This window comes from Vombatus ursinus, unplaced genomic scaffold (genome assembly GCF_900497805.2).
Source record: "Vombatus ursinus unplaced genomic scaffold, bare-nosed wombat genome assembly UNPS02014867.1, whole genome shotgun sequence".
NCBI classification, from domain to species: domain Eukaryota; kingdom Metazoa; phylum Chordata; class Mammalia; order Diprotodontia; family Vombatidae; genus Vombatus; species Vombatus ursinus.
In genome coordinates, this window is record NW_020954645.1 from 2,750,821 (window position 1) to 2,763,809 (window position 12,989).

The 12,989-nt window shown below is 41.2% G+C and overlaps 1 protein-coding gene across 1 annotated transcript in view; it reads left to right on the forward strand.

The window, feature by feature from the left end:
* The first annotated feature begins 3,430 nt into the window (after positions 1–3,430).
* Positions 3,431–12,989, forward strand: part of PTPN23 (protein tyrosine phosphatase, non-receptor type 23) — a 44,984-nt gene continuing 35,425 nt past the window's right edge. The window contains exon 1 of the mRNA XM_027842148.1: positions 3,431–3,604. Within this exon, the coding sequence (XP_027697949.1) occupies positions 3,521–3,604 (84 nt within the window). The 5' untranslated portion in view covers positions 3,431–3,520. The remainder of the gene's footprint in view (positions 3,605–12,989) is intronic.

The window sequence follows — 12,989 nt, forward strand, 5'->3', positions numbered from 1 at the left end:
TGTTAGACTCCAGGATGTGGCTTTATTTACCACAATAGGAAGTAGCTGGAGACTGGGGGAGTTGATTTCAAGTCCTCTCATTGTCCCTCCATGGCCTTTTGCCCCCCAACGCTTGCATAGACAACATATCAAGGAGGTTTACATACTAACCTCCAAGCTGGATGGTACCCTCCCCAAACTGTTGATTTCTGCTACTAGGCCGAGATCCTCAGTTCTCCACTAATCAAACCTTTGTTCTAATGATTTCTTGATCATCTACTTCCCTTTTTAGTCTCTTGCATTTTTTTTTTAATGACAATTTTGTGGACTAGTGGTCATTTCTGGGTCATAGGCAGAGGTTGTGGGAAACTCCTTCCCACCCCATAACACTAGAGCATATATCCCAGTTGTTGGACTGAGTGAGTGGGAAATAGGGTGTGCCTTTGCCAAGGTGTGAAGTGATGCATGGCAACCTGAGAATCTGAAGAATGATTTTTGAGTTGAATAACGTGCGATAGCATAAAGAAGTGTTCCCTTGCATAGCAACAGTCCAGGTCAGAAGCTTCTGTCACCATTTACTTTTTTGTTGTTATCTCACCAATCACACAATTGACAATCAACTTAATAAAAGGAAATATTTTCAAATAAAATCATTGGTATCTTTTTGTCTTGCTCCCTTAAAAAAAAAAATGTGTCCAGCAGTGAACATGTGGAGAAAGGCAGGTCTAGGGTCCCATTCATTGCTTTGACAGGGAAGAAAAGGTTAATTTAATTCAACCAACACTTTTTAAGTATACATGGCCTTGTGCTAGGAACTAGGTATACAAAGAGGTAACATTGTGATGTGACAAGATTTCTAGCTGTATGACACTGGGCAAATCATTTCACTCTACTTCTCTCCATCGATTTATCTATAAAAGAATTAGCTTAGATGAACTCTAAGATTCCTTCTATATCTAACAGTCTCTTTGGCTATGAAAAATGACAAAGACCCTGCCCTATAAGAGTTCATAATTATGATGATGATAGTAATGATGATGATGATAATAATGATGCAGAGGAGGAAGAGGGATGATAATGATATTGGTGATGATGAGGACGAGGAGGAGGAAGATGATAATGATAATGAGGATAATGATAGTTTATTTATATAATGCCTTAAAGTTTGCAGAACATTTTACATATACTTGAGTCTCACATAACCACTGTGAGAAAGATACTCATCGTCATTCCATTTCCCATTTCCATGCCTTTACAAGGGGGAATCTCCAATGTTTAGTAGAATGGGATTTGGTGCAAGCCCATATCACCTAAGATGGCATCCCTCACATGGAAGACACACAAAGGGATCTGCTTCTGGGAGACTGGAGGACTGGCACATTGCGGACATTCTACTTTGGCTGACCACATGGTTGTTTGTAGCCTTTTCCCATTGTCTGTATAGCTGGAATTGTCTAAAGCTGCCTGATAGTCTCATATTTTCCCCCTGCACTGCTGAGCATAAAGTGCTCTTTTATTCAGAGTAGGTGAGAGCACGCAGTAAAGGTGAAAGGCTGTAAGGCTTCCTTCCTCTCTTTCTCCATCTTCTCCCACTTTTAGCCATATGGGTCCAAAAAATAGGCTTGTGGTTTTGGCCTTTTCCTTAATCCTTTTCCATTCTAAGTACAGACAGTGGAGTCTCTCCCCAAGTAGATCAAACTACAGGAATCTGGGAGTCCAAGAAGCCAGGTAAGCATTGCAGCCAGCCCAGCAGGAAACCCATGAGGTACAAAGGTCAGGGGATGCTAACCCAGTGAAGCTTTGGACTCATACTTGGTGGCACTACTACTAAGTAGGAAGGGAACTTAATCCCTTTACCCTCCCCAGAGATCTAAGTGATGTAAGGGGGAATTATGTTCTTGAAATGTTGTGGGGCAATGTCTTTATGTTTGTCTTTGCTATATCTTTGGAGTAGACCTTTTGTAAAACTTTATCCAATGTTAAGTGCCTAAATGGAAATGGAGTGTTAGTCATTGGGACTCTAAAATTGGGGGAATACAATCAGTAGGGATTCAAACTAATAGCATAGAAAAGAGACTCCCCAAATCCCTCAGAGTACTAGAGAATATTGTTGGGGGAGTAAAATGTTACAGGCCTGGCCTTCAGACAGTGGGGCCAGAGTCAAACCATGTTACACTAAAATGTACCCCTTTGCACCTTCACTTTGTAGAATCCCAAGTTTCCTTCAAAAGCACAGCTCAGTGGACACCTTTTCCTTGATTCTCCTAGAATAAGGGTGAGGAAAACTCCCTCTATATTCACCTTGGTCAGACCATACCTGTCTAATTATGTTCAGTTTCCAGTGCCACAGTTTAAGAAGGACATTGATAATACTGGATTATCTCTAGAAAAATCCTGGACACTAGATCTGGAAAATATGGGGTACTTTGAAGAGTAAACAGAGAAGGACCACCAGAAAAGCGAAAGGCCTTATGAGTCCATGTCATATGAAAATTGTTTAAAGGAACTACAGAAGCTTTATCCTGGAGATGACTCAAGTGGGACATTTCAATTCAATAAATTATATCTATTTATAAAAATAAATTCAATAAATTAAAATTAAGCACCTTCTATGTGCCTTCATAGCACTGTGCTAAGTGTTGGGGGTAGAAAAAGAGGCCAGTCTCTGCCCTCAATGAGCTTACAATCTAATTGGGGAGACAAGATGCAAAGGAATATACACAAAGCAAGTTATATATACAGCATAGGAAATGGTTAACAGAAGGAAGGCCCTGTAATTAAGGGAGGTTGGGGAAGGATTCATGTAGGAGGTGGAAATTTTGTTGGGACAAAAAAAATGAAATAAAAAAAAATAAAAAAGGAAGCCAGGGAGGTCAGCAGTTAAGAGTGAAGGAGGGAGAGTATTCCAGGCATGGGGGACAGCCAGACAGAGCGCCTGGGGCCCAGAGATGGACAGACAGCCCTGCAGGTATTTGAAGAGCTGTTCTGTGGCAGAGGGAATAGATTTGTTGTGTTCAGCTCCAGAAGACGGAGCTGGAAGTAATAACGGGCAGAAGTTGTAAAGACGCAATTTTGAGGCTTGGAATGGGCTGCTCAGAGATGGTGAGCCCTCCCTTTAAGGGGCACAGGCTGGATGACCACTTGTCTGGCATATGATCACGGGGCGTGGCCCTTCAGATGGGGAGACTCTGCCCGCGACTCCTCTAGCATACGAGCCTGTCACCGGGGCGGGGCCCAGCGGACCGGTCAGGCCGGAGCATGCGCTCTGCGAAGGCATTGGCGGAAGTCAACGAAGACTACATCTCCCAGCTGGCACAGCGAGCACGCTTTCCTCTTCTTTTCCGCATGACTTCCGGCGTGGCGTGGAGGGGTGGGGAGTGGTGCGGCTGGCTTCGGCTCGCCTGAGCTCGTCTGGGCTCGGCTCGAGGCAGAGGCGGGCGGGTGGGGTCTCCAGTCAGTGACTGGCACCTCCCTCCCCAACCCAACCCCTCTACCTCCCACCCCGACCCCCGACGGCAGTGGTCCCCGACCCGGACCCGCCATGGAGGCCGTGCCTCGCATGCCCATGATCTGGCTGGACCTGAAGGAGGCCGGCGACTTCAACTTCCAGCCGGCCGTGAGGAAGGTGAGAGGCCGAGGCCGAGGCCGCGCCCCCGCCCCCGCCCGCGGGTCTCGAAGAGCCCCGGAAGGCCCGCTTCGGTCACCGCAGGCAGCGCTTCTCGCCGCCCCTCTCCCGCTCGGGCCCCGGCTGAGCCGGACCCTCCCGCGGGCCGCCGGTCCTCTCGAGGTTCTGCCTTTGGTTCTGCCTTTGGCTCCGCCGGCCTCGCCTTGGCAGACCTAGAGTGGGGAGCTCTCCCGGAGATACTAGAGGTCGACCCGCCCCTTTTACAGTTGGGTAAACCAAGGCTCAGAAAGTGGAAATGACAGGGCAGCGCCCTTCCATTTCGAAATCCTGTCATCAGCAGGGTGCAGCGGAAAGAGCCTTGCCTTTGGGATCCAGGGGTCTTGGTTTGAACCCCTGCCCTACCTGGGTGTCCTGTGCAAGAGTCACCTGTGCAAGAGTCACTTGATGTTTAGGGAGCCTCTGCACGATGATAGACTCTCAGGCGCCTTCTAGCTCGAAGTCTCTGATCCTGTTACTTGATGATCTGTGAGGTTTCTCTTAAAGCTCTTAGAACCTCCCTCATTTAATTAAACACCGTATCCTTCCAGACCGTTCCGCTCCTAGTTATCACGCTTTCTTTTCCCGGTGTTTTTCCCTCCTTTCCCGCCCCCGCCCCCCTTTTAGAACTTTCTCTTCCTCTGTACAAAAGGAGATTTTAGAACCTTTTTCCTATTACTTGGGGCACTAGGGCCAAAAGAGACTAGAGTTCTTAACTATTTATGATTGTTATTAAGAGCTAACATTTATATAGCACTTTAAGTTTTTCAAAGCGCTTTACTTGATTGTTTGATCCTCACAGCAATCCTGTGAAGTAGGTGCTGTTAATATCCCCATTTTACAGATGAGAAAAGTGAGGTTGGAAGAAAGTCATTGAGGCCCAGGATCATAGTGATTAAGGGTCTGCGACAGGATTTGAAATCATGTCTTTCTGACTCCAGTTACAGCATTCTACCATCTAGCTATCTAATTTTCGTGTGATGTTCAATCAATCAATAAACATTTGTCAAGTGCCTACTCTCTGCCAGGTACTGAGAATACAAAGAGAAGCAAAAGACAGTCCCTGACCTCAGGGAGCTTACAGTCTAATGGAAACATGGAAATAAATATATAAAAAGCAAGTTATATACAAGATAAATACGAGATAATTAACAGAGGGAAGGCACTGGAATTAAAGGGGATCGGAGAAGGTGTCCGGTAGAAGTTGGCATGTTTGTTGGGACTTAAAGGAAGCCAGGGAAATCATTAGCCCAAGTAAAGGAAGGAGAGAGTTCCAGACATGGGAAACAGCTAGAGAGAACACCCGCAGCTGATAAATGGAGTTTCTTGTTCATGGAACAGCCAGGAGGGGCCAATGCCACAGGATTGAGGTGTTGGCGGGTAAGGTGTAAGAAGATTGGAAAGGTAGGAAGGAATTAGGTTATGATGGACTTTGAATGACAAATAGAGCACATTGTATTTGATCCTGGATGTGATAAGAAGCTACTGAAGTTTTTGAGTAGAGGGGTAACATGATCAGATGTGTGCTTTAGGAAAATCACTTTAGTGGCTGATTGGAGAATGATTGGGGTGGGGAGAGAATTGAAGCAGGCAGATCCAACAGAGGCTGTTGCAATCTCCTTTGACAGAAGGATACGAACCCCTTCTCAGAACTGTATTTTTAAATGTGTGAAATAAAATAGAATTGCAAAGGAAACCAAATAATTATCAGAATAATTTTTTTAAATGTTCCGAAGTTAAGAACTCCTGACTTAGTCCAACTCTTTCATTTTACAGCCAAAACTGAGCCTGGACAGGTAGAGTTAACTTCCCCTGCATTTCAAAGGGAGCCATTAGGAGAGCTACAATTTGAATGTAGGCCTCTTTCCAAATCCACTATTCTTTCTGCTGTACCACATTATTTTTTAGTACTGAGAAAGAGAGAGAGAGAAATCATTGTGGTCTAAATTTTTTTTAATATAAAACAAAAGCTTGCCCTAACAAAGTACTTTAAGGTGTGCAAAGCAGGTGTGTTTTATTTTATTATTTTTTTTTGAAAGCAAAGTAACCCATTAATCCATATCATAGCAAAACAGAAATCAGAGAAGGGATGCATAGGGGAATGTATACTAGATAATACGGAGTGAAGGAGCTTTGGAATTGGGAGCAAGATAATTCAGATTAACCAAGAGACAGTCCTGGATCTCACCCAAGGGAAAGTTTCCCTAATTCTCTAGTTTAGCTAGCTGGGAATAGGGACGTGATGGAAACTGGCTGCTCCACCCATGTCTTTCCAGAGTCTGCAGATGGGTTTTAGATGGTGTATTATCACCATCATATAAGGGAGGAAGCAGTGTTGTGGAATGCCTCTGCTGAGATCTGTCAGGTGGCAGGTAGCAGGGCCAGCATTCCAATCCAGGCCTTTTCTCTTTACATCAGTTATTTCCTCCTTCTGTAGAGAATGGACTGGCAGTGATGCTCTGTCTGGAATGAGATGCATTACCATCTACAGGTATATGGGGGAGGGGGTAGTGGATTAAATGATCTCTTGAGAACTCTTTAGCTAGTTACTTGATATTCACTCCTTAACATTGACAAGGTGCTCTGATCTTTCTAGTGCTTTACATTTTTTCTCTACAGTTGTGGGGTGGGAGTGGGTAGAGGGTAGGAAATATCCACTATTCTCCAAGACAGCTTATTCCATTTTTAGAGAGTGCTTATTATTAGGAAGTTTTTCCTTATAAATTTACACCTGCAGCTCCTGTTTCTGCTTCATGGTGCAAAAGAGAACAAGTCCTTCAAGTACTTAAATACAGCTATCATATCTCTCCCAGTCTTCTCTAGGGTAGAGAAATCTCAACTAATCCTCATGTGACATAAATATTTATGACACATTAAAAGAATATGTTAAGAATCTGTGGTTTCAATGGTGTGAACGCTTTCAGATGGTCCTTTTTCAGTTGCTGTGGTCAAAAATTCACCAGTCTGGGGCAGCTAGGTGACTCAGTGGGTAGAGCACTGACCCTGAAGTCAGGAGGACCTGAGTTCAATTGTGGCCTCAGCCCAAACCAAACACTTGATACTTACTAGCTGTGTGACGGTGGGCAAGTTACTTAATCCCAATTGCCTTAAAAAAAAAAAAATTCACCAGTCTTCTAACAATATACCTTTCTGAATTTAGACTATAGGGACATACACAATACCATTGTGACCACATTTCTCTCCTTGGTGGACATGCCAGAGCTTGTTAATACTGGTACAGATTTGTAGATCTCAGGGTGACCTGTACCCAGTGAGGTATTAGAGTAGGACTTTAGTGGGGGGAAGGGATACTTAATTGTATTTCGTTCAAATTGTTGAGCCTGCCAATCCTCCAGTCCTCCTAGCCCTGTCATTTCACAGCTAGTCAAGGGATCTAGGTACTCTAGGATGGAAGTATCATGAAGATTCCTTTACCTACTTCCTCCACAAACCAAAAAGAAACAAGTCTTGTTTAGCAGTACCTTTTGAGGTATCATTATTTAAAGAAAAAATTATTTTATTTTCAGTTCCAAATTCTCTTCCTCCCTATACCTCCTCCCCCTTTCATTGAGAGGGCTATAAATACAATATACATGTGAAGTGATGCAAAACATTTCTACATGAACTATGTTCTGAAAAAAATAAATTTTTTAAATAATACTTCAGTCTACTCTGAGCCCATCAGTTTTCTGTATGGAGGGGGAGAACATTTTTTATCATAAGTCCTTTGGAATTTTAGTGAATCATTGTATTGATCAGAGTTACTCTTTCACAATTGATTTATTATTTCTAATGAGACATAGCCTGGTGTAATATAAAGAACACTGGATTTGGAGCCAAGAGACCTGGGTTTGAATCCTGACTCTGTTTACTACCTTTGTGACATTGGACAAGTCACTTAACCTTTCTGGGCCTCAGTTTCCTCATCTGTAAAATGGATATAATACCTGTAGTGCTTACCTTGCAGAATTGTTGTAGCAAATGAAATAATGTATCTAAAGTATCTTTCAAACCTTAAAGCACTATATAAATGTTAGTTGTTGTTAATAAACAGTGAGTGAACTTCAGTGATGCCATAGCTATCAGAAAAATCCCACTTCTAAGGCTCATAGTCTAGGTTTGCAACAACACCTCAAAGAAAGGCAGATTAGGTACTGTAAGAAGGGGAGTGCCTTTCACATTGCACAGAATTCAGTGATATGAAGTATGGTGAATTCGGGTTTTTGTCACTCTCAGAAGTGTTTGAGTGCCCAGGAAGGAGCTGGGGAAAGGGAGTAGGGAAGAGTATTGAGAGGAGTTAATCAGCCACAAGTCAGTTGTGGTAAGGTATGTAGAGTGAGCATAGATGTCTGGAATCCAGACATCGCCTTGACAGAAGTCTGTGGAACTCTAGAATGGAACACTGCTCCCTTCAGAAACCACAAAAGGACAAACTCTGCCTCTGAACTTTTGTCATTTTCTGGTATACAAGTGAAGTATGATTTTTCCAAATCTGGCTCAGCTGAAATCTCCTGGGGCAGAGACTGCACCTTTATAGAAAACAAGTTACTTGTCAGTTTTTTTAAATTGATGGTATATGGGGCTTTGTAAGGAGCAGAGGCTATCTTTTCAGACTGAACTTTTTCTTTGTTTCAGTTAAATTCAGCATTTATAAAGTACCTACTAGTTGCAAGACACTGTATTGGATATTGTGTTTCTAAACTCAAAAAGAAACATTCCCTGCCTTCATTGAGCTCCCATTGTACTGGGAAGGATACAGTATGTGCACAAACGGGTAAATGCAATGCATATACAAAGTAATCTCAAGAGAAGAGAGGACTGGTTTTGTGGGAGGTAACACTTAAGTGGTGCTTTTATTTTATTTTATTTTATTTTTTGTGAGACAGTTGGGGTTAAGTGACTTGCCCAAGGTCACACAGCTAGTACATGTCAAGTGTTTGGTCTGAGGCCGGATTTGAACTCAGGTCCTCCTGACTTCAGGGCCAGTGCTCTATCCACTGTGCTACCTAGCTGCCCCCTAAGTGGTGCTTTTAAAGGAAAATAGGGCTCTTTCCTAACAGGTGAAGAAGGGCATGTATATCAGACAAGTGGACCACTTCTGGAAAGTCATGGAGGAAGGAGATGGAATGCTTTATAAGGAAAACAGTAAGCCAGTTTGTCTGGAATGAGAATAGATGCAGGGGAGCAATATGAATTAATACCAGAAAGATGATGGGGAACCAAATGGGAGGGCTTTAAATGCCAGGCTGAGAACTTTCCTTCTTATGCTAGAGCAGGGCTTCTTAAACTTTTTCCACTCTTGACCTATTCAGTGCTTTTTAAACTGTGGGTAATGGGGTTGTGACCCACAGTTTAAGAAGTGCCATGAGGTGGGTGGTAGCCAGTAGGGATATTTTTGGGGGTGTGGGGGAGAGGAAAAGATAGATACTTTAGGATTAGAATTTCCCTGATTTAAGCTTTTGTTTTCTGTGGAGATGGAAAAGATACTATTTGTTGTAGAGTTTAAAATGTGATATTTGTAAAAATTCATTCAAAATAAGAAGCAGTATGTAGATTGACATTTCCTTCTTCAATTTGCCCAATTTATCTACTTATGTTGTGTATGAAGAACCGGTCCAGCCAGTTGCATGAGCTTTCAGGGTTTTTCTTCTTCCCTTTAACCTTTATATCTGAAGAGGGGAGGAATTGAGGGGATTAGGACAGCAAGTGGTTAGTTGTGGGAATTGAGTGAACCATGCTGACTCCATCTTGTGACTCAGTTCTGCTCAGTTCCCATTCAGTTATGGGTCTAGTCCAAATTCTGTCTAGTGAGAAAACTTTATTCAGTTGTGAGAATTGGGAGAAAACCTTATTGTATTGTTTGAACTTAGGTCTGTGTGTCTAGGAAGCTGGACCACCTCTACTTGCAGCTTAGGACCTAGGTTATGCTGACCAGAAATCTGGTCAGATCCAAAGACTGATACAAGGAGTTTTCTCACAATTATATGTCTCAAGCAACCCATATGTCTTATCATAAAATTGGTCCTATACTGATCAATCAGTTATGGTTTCCATGTTCCTCTGATTGTTTACAGACACTTGAGGGGAGTGAGATGGCCCGTTTTTTCTGAATTCAGGGAATTTCACTTGTTCTGTTTCTCCCTCCCAACTTGGAAAGTACCAACTCTTTCATCTAGTTAGATATCAGATTACCTAATGTATTGTTTCCCTTTTAATTAATTGGTCTATTTGATTAATTATTTTTAGTAATTAATTAATTTTTAATAAAGATCTATCTCCCCTTGTATTCAAGGTCCAGGCCTAAGGTGAGGAGATTTGGTCCCAGTTTGTTGGGTATGGATTGCTTAATAAATTGATATTCTCATAAGATTGAACCTTTGTTTCCTCAGCCATCTCATCTTTCACCAGCCCAAGAGCTATCTGTTGACAAAGATGCCTTCTACACCCTTGATTTCTCATCTCTCTAACCTATATCTCTCCCTCGACCTATGATCTTTTCTTCATGTGTAGTGGAAAGAATATTGAAATTGGAGTCAAAAAACCTGAATTCTGAGGGCAGCTAGGTGGCACAGTGGATAGAGCACCAGCCCTGAAGTCAGGAGGACCTGAGTTCAAATCCAGCCTCAGACCAAACACTTGACACTTACTAGCTGTGTGACCCTGGGCAAGTCACTTGACCCCAGTTGCCTTAAGAAAAAACAAAAACCTGATTCTCATCCTGTCTCTGAAGTTTTCTATATTTGATCTGAGACAAGTTGCCTTTTGTACTGTAAGCCTCAGTTTCCTCATCTGTAAAATAAAGATAGTTATACTACCTACCCCCTAGGGTTGTTGTGAAGAAAAGCCCTTTGTAAATGTTAAAGCACTGTATAAATGAGTTTTTGTTATCTCTTCCTCCACCTCAACTGTACAAACTCATGTAGCCTTGTTTTTGTCCCTTATTCCTCTCCCTGCCTCCCTGGACACTGAAGCTACCACTAGAAGTTTGGTGCTAAAGGAGTCCCTTTTTCTTTTTTGCTGGGTGGATGCATTGGGAAAATATTTGTTCTTTGCATTCCGAGTTGGAATTCTCAGTGCATTTTCCCTTAGAAGTTGTTACAATTCGGCTTAGATTCCCTTAGATGTTACAATTCGGCTAGACAAATACTTGTTCCATATCTTCTGTGTACAGAGTACTGTTAGACACTGTTAGGATAGAAAGAGAAATAAAAATATAGCTCCTGAATCACAGAGTTCAGCAGCCATCTAGTTCAACCCATTCCTGAAGTGGGGGGAAGGAAATGGAAGACAGTAAGCATTTATTAAGCGCCTGTTCTGTGCCAGGCACTGTACTAAGCACTTTACAGGTATCTCCTTTGATCCTTACAATCCTGGGAGGTTGGTGATGTTATTACCCTAATTAGTAATTGAGGAAACTGAAGCAGACGGGTTAAATGACTTTCCCAGGGTTACACAGCCTAGATGTGTCTGTAAACTTATGTCTAAAAAAATTTTTTTAATTTATTATCTTGTAGCCTTTAAAAAAATTTTGTGTTCCAAATTCTCTCCCTCCAACCCCTTCCCAATCATTGAGAAGGCAAGCAATATGATATCATGTATGTGAAATCATGCAAAACATATTTCTACAGTAGCCATGCCACACACACAAAAAGCAAGAAAGATAAAGTGAAAAATTAAGCTTCGGTTTGCACTGAGTTCATCAGTTCTCTCTCTGCAGGTGGATTTCATTGTGAGTCCTTAATAATTATCTTGGATCATTGTATTATCAGAGTAACTGAGTCTTTCACAGTTGAACATCTTTACAATATTGCTTGTTAACTGTGTACAGTAATCTCTTCTGCTCACTTCACTCTGATCTTCACTTCATATAGGTCTTTTCAAATTTTTCTGAAATCATCCTGCTCATCATATCTTATGTAGCACAGTAACATTCCATCTTGTTCAGCCATTCCACAACTGATGGGCATCCTCTCAATTTCCAATTTTTTGTCACCACAAAAAGAGCTGCTATAAATATGTTTGTATGTATAGGTCTGATTCCTTTTTCTCTGATCTCTTAGTGATACAGACCTGGTAGTGATATTCTGGGTCAAATGGTATGCACAGTTTTATAGCTCTTTGGGTATAGTTTCAAATTGTACTCCAGAATGGTTGGACCAGTTCCCAACTTCACCAGCAGTGCATTAGTGTCCTTGTTTTTCCACATTTCCTGCCAGCATTTTTCATTTTCCTTTTTTCTCATGTTAGCCAATCTGATAGGTGTGAGGTGATACCTCAGAGTTGTTTTAATTTGTATTTCTCTAGTCAGAAATAAGTCAGAGTTTTTTCATGTGACCATTGGCTATTTTTCATTTTTTGTGTGACTATCAATAGCACTGATTTCTTCTTCTGAAAACTGCCTGCTCATATCCTTTGACCATTTGTCATTTGGGGAATGACTTTTTTTTTTTTTTTAAAAATAAATAAATTTGACTCAACTGAATGCAGATCAAAGCATACTGTTTTCATTTTTTTTGGTTTTTTCTTATGATTTTTCCCTTTTGCTCTGATTCTTCTTTCACAACATGACTAATGTGGAAATATATTTAACATGATTATACATGTATAACCTATATCAGATTGCTTGCTGTCTTGGGGAGGGGGGAGGGAAGGAGAAAAATTTGGAATTCAAAATATCACAAAAATGAATGTCAAACTATCTTTACATGTAATTGGAAAAAAATAAAATACTATTAAGTGCGAAAAACAAATTCACTAAGTAAAAAAATAAATTTGACTCAGTTTCCCTATATATTTGAGAAATGAGGCTTTTATCAGAGAAATTTGCTGAAAGGCTTTTTGATATTACTTCATTACCTTTTAGCAAAACATAGTTTCTCTAGTTGTCTCTTTTAGTTATTTTTTTTTAATTATTTTAGAAGCAGCTAGGGTGGCTCAGTGGATAGAGTACTGGCCCTGGAGTCAGGAGGTCCTAAGTTCAAATTTGACCTCAGACACAATGGGTGACTCTCAGCAAGTCACTTAACCCCAATTGCCTGACCAAAACAAAAAATTATTTTATTTTTAATTTGGGGAATAAAACAAGTGTTTCTATAACTTAGTATAATAAAAGAAAGATAATTGCACATGAATCTGCAAATCTGTTATGTATAATTTACTATTCCTTTTAAATATGTAATAAAGTTATGTAAATTTCTTTTTTTTTCTCTCCTCCACACCCTAGAGATGGCTACCATTAGACACAAATATATATATATGTGTAAAATCATTCTAAATATACTTCTTTTTATCAGTTCTTTCTCTGGATTCTGATAGCATCTTCCTTCATATGTTCTTTGTAGTTAATTTG